The sequence below is a fragment of the Trifolium pratense genome, linkage group LG4 (assembly GCF_020283565.1).
Source record: "Trifolium pratense cultivar HEN17-A07 linkage group LG4, ARS_RC_1.1, whole genome shotgun sequence".
NCBI lineage: Eukaryota > Viridiplantae > Streptophyta > Magnoliopsida > Fabales > Fabaceae > Trifolium > Trifolium pratense.
In genome coordinates this window covers 29,009,580-29,013,472 of record NC_060062.1, presented here as the reverse complement: position 1 = coordinate 29,013,472, position 3,893 = coordinate 29,009,580, and the positions used below count along the sequence as shown (strand labels likewise).

The window sequence follows — 3,893 nt, the reverse complement described above, 5'->3', positions numbered from 1 at the left end:
ACGAACTATTGCCTAATATCATGAGCAAGCACATTAAAAAGGAACAAAATGAAAAAATAAGAAGGATGAGGAAGTGAATGTGAAAGGAAGATAAAAAAAAAACATAGGTAAAGAAGAAAATCAATTCTTTCCAAATGACTCAGGTGGTGGAAAGAATTGAAAAACAAACAAAGAAATTAAATTTGATTATAATGTCTACCGAAAAGATAGGTGCTTATATGAAATTAAATTTGTACAACTTTTCATTGCTTAATAAAAACTTTTCATTGCTTAAAAAAACTTTTCATTGGAAACCATTAGATTTCTTGGTAATTAAAATGGGCATATGAAAAGGATAATGGTGTATGAATATAAATGAAATGAAAAGGCCTATGAATGCTTCAAATTAAATGTGGCATATGACAAATCATTAGAAATAATGTGGCATGTGGCTAAATAAACAATTAATTACAATTTTTAATATTTTTATTATTTATTTTTTAAAGAAAATAATTTAAAAGCTATGATTGGTTAATACAATCAGGGTTAGGATTAGTGGTAGGAGAACTATTTAGGATTTATATATATAGATATAATTTTTACCGAATATAAAAGTTTACTTCAAAAGAATAATATAAAAATTTTGCTTCAAAAAATTAAGAAAAAGAATATGAAAATATAATCAACAATTGTTTCAGTGTTAATAGTGACTTTTCATATAAGAACGTCTAATTAATATGGACCTTGAGATAATAAAGATAACTTCAGAATTCAGTGACATACAAACAGTTTCTTCAGAGTGAAAAAAAAATCCATATATTAATAGAAGTTTACCCACAAAAGCAATTCCAAATATAAATTGCACCTCAATAATTGAAGTTTATGATAACCAATATCTTAGGCTTCACATTACATACAATTCTTTGATATAAAAACCTTCAGAAACTATACATGGATCATTGTAGATGGTACAAAATACTTTCATATTTCATTAATTTCTTTGAAAGAATATTTGAGATAGTACATAACAACTTATTTACTAAGCAAATGTAAGTGATATACAATTACACATTGATTCTAGTGAAACCAAATGCTACTTAGTACATTATGAAAACAGAGAAGACTATTAAAAATACAAATGAATAAAAACAAAATTGATCCCTAAATTAAGAAGAATCAATTAAGCATACTAATTTTTCTTCTACACCAACTTGTAGTAGCAATTGTTTTCACTTATTAGAACCTCATATCCCTTTCCACATGGACACTTAAAAGTAAGGCTTAAGCACTTTTCAACCCACTCTACACTAATAGCTTCTTCATAATCAGCTCCCATTTCATCCTACAAAAACAAAAAATAGATTCATTCAGTAACACTTTTTTGCAATATAAAGGTTCTAAGCCATCAATATTTTACAATAACTGCAATATATCATGAATCCTAACTGAAACTATAATCACAAAAGCAATTTATTATGCTTCTAAGTCATCAATTATTCTGATGGTTTTAAACTTGTGAACATGGTTTTAAATTACCCTTCGCAATATAAAGGATTTTGAGGTCTCGGCAATTGCAATTTCGACTATATTGGACACATTTTATTGCAATATATCATGAATTCTAACTGCAACTATAATCACAACAGCAATTTATTATGCTTCTAAGCCATCAACAGATGAATTTGTCGATCGGTATAATAACTTGTGAACGTGGTTTTAAATTACCCTCCGCAATATAAAGGATTTTGAGGTCTCGGCAATAGCAATTTCGACTATATTAGACTCATTTTATTGCAATATAAAGGTTCACATGGTAACCGCGAGTCTGAAACCATAATTTAAAGCAATTATTCTAAGTACTAATTAAAAGACAAATATATTGAAGATTATTACAATAGAAAAACCAATCAGAATCCATGATCCAAAGACATACCTGAGACTGAGGTGAAACTTTGTCATCTTCAGCAACAAGAGACTGTTCTTCTTCTTCTTCTTCATTAGAGTGTTCTTCTTCTTCTTCTTGTTCTTTTTCCTCTTCTTGTTCTTTTTCTTGTTCTTGTTCTTTTTCCTCTTCTTTTTCTTGTTCTTTTTCATCATCTTCATCATCATCTTTCATAATTTCATCCCACCATTGTTTCATTTCTGTTAACCGTTCCTTCATCCTTTTAAGCCTCTGAAATCACACAGCCCACAAAATAAAAAACAAAAACAATGAAAACCCATTATTCCAAATCAAAAAAAGATTACTTTTTCATCAAGAAACACAACTTCCATAACAATCCCACATACATACCTTTGAATCAGGAGAAGGAGTGTTTTCTTCAGATTTCAAACAATGCGAAACTGCAGCTTTAACAGTTGCAGGATCAATAACTTCAGAGTTACATCTACTGATAGCCTGTGGCTTAGGTGGCAAACCAGATGACCCTTTTACCGGCATTGTTTGTTCCTGCAAAGTGTATGATGGATCCGAGACAGATCCGCGAAGAACATTACCGCAGAGACTGATAGGAAGAGTAATGGCGGAGAAGCCATTACGAGCGAGTTTCTCTTGGTCGAAAGAATGCTTCTTGGATGAGCGTTGTTGATCGGAGGAAGATGATGGACGTGAACGGCGGCGTTTGACAGAAGTGTTGTGAGTGTGAATGTGATGATCAAGATGATCAGCCATTGATGATTGTTGTTGTTGTTGTTGTTGTTGATTTTGAATATGTAAATCAGCCATTGTTGTGTTGTGATGAATTCTTTTTGGTTTTTGGTTTTTTGGATTTTGAATATTTGATTGTAAAGTGTGAGTGTGAGTGGCAAAGAGGATTGAAAAAAAGAGGGGAAGGTTTGGTTTAAATAAGGGAATGTGATGTGATGATTTGTTGAGAATTTCAAAGGAAAGTGTGTAACTGAATTTGGCGGGTTAGTTGGGAAAGTTTGTTTACGGTTAAACATTTTTTTTGGTTGACCTTGTAGGAATTTCTAGTCAATAGCCAATAGTCATCATCATATAGGATCATAAGTTATTATTTTATTATTATTTACAAGATTTAATTTAAATACACCGACGGTTGGTATTGATTGACGGTATAAAACTATTTTACACCGTTGATGCATCTCAATTAAACTCTTATTTACGACTCTAAAGTATGTGTTCATTGCAACAGAAACATGATGAAATGGTAGTTAAAAGATGGAGAAACTCTTCCATGATCTCGTGACCAAAAAATGATGATGCAATTTTGGAAAAGATGGAAATAATTTATTTTGTATTTTCATTATTTTAAAAATATGGATACAATTATCTACCTTCAAAATTTTAATATATTTTTAGTAGTAAATAAAATTAACATAAATTTTAGAAAATGAAAACATAAAATGTTTTCACAAAGTAAACGGAACTTAAGTTTCATCATTTGTATTAAACTGGTTTCTCACCGATAAACATAAAGGATGAGGAGCGCGATCGGATCAAGTATTCTCTACATTCTCTTTTAAACATACACTCAAATTAATTGCAATTTGGATGTTTTTGAAAATACAGTTTTTCTAACTTGTTTTTTTTTTTTTTTTTTTTTATCTTGTCTCTATCACAATTATTTACCGCACAAATCCTTCATTTTATCTTGTTAGCAAATTTAAATGAAAAAAAAAACAGAAAAGTTTTCCAACTCAATGAATATTGCAATACAATCAGAAATTAATACATGTGAAATTTTGAGATCTAAAGACAAGGGAATGAGCAATATTTTTAACCATGATTCCTTTTAAATCGTCTGTAGCCTGTAGGTACATATATTGGTCATCAAATCTAATAAGGAGTGTACAGACAATTAACTTTTAGTTACAAACTTCGCCTGTTACTAATAGTCAATTTTCTTTGAAGAATCGATATTCGGCCAAAGACTTGACTAATTCGAGGGAAT

General features: G+C 30.1%; 1 protein-coding gene across 1 annotated transcript; it reads right to left on the bottom strand.

Annotated features, from left to right (window-relative positions):
- Nucleotides 1-1,180: 1,180 nt before the first annotated feature.
- LOC123922423 (histone H3.v1-like) lies at nt 1,181-2,704 on the bottom strand. The gene is made up of 3 exons (XM_045975140.1): nt 2,273-2,704; nt 1,913-2,152; nt 1,181-1,321 (listed from the first exon to the last, which is right to left on the bottom strand). The coding sequence occupies exons 1-3, from the start codon at nt 2,702-2,704 to the stop codon at nt 1,181-1,183; spliced, it is 813 nt and encodes a 270-aa protein (XP_045831096.1).
- Nucleotides 2,705-3,893: the final 1,189 nt, after the last annotated feature.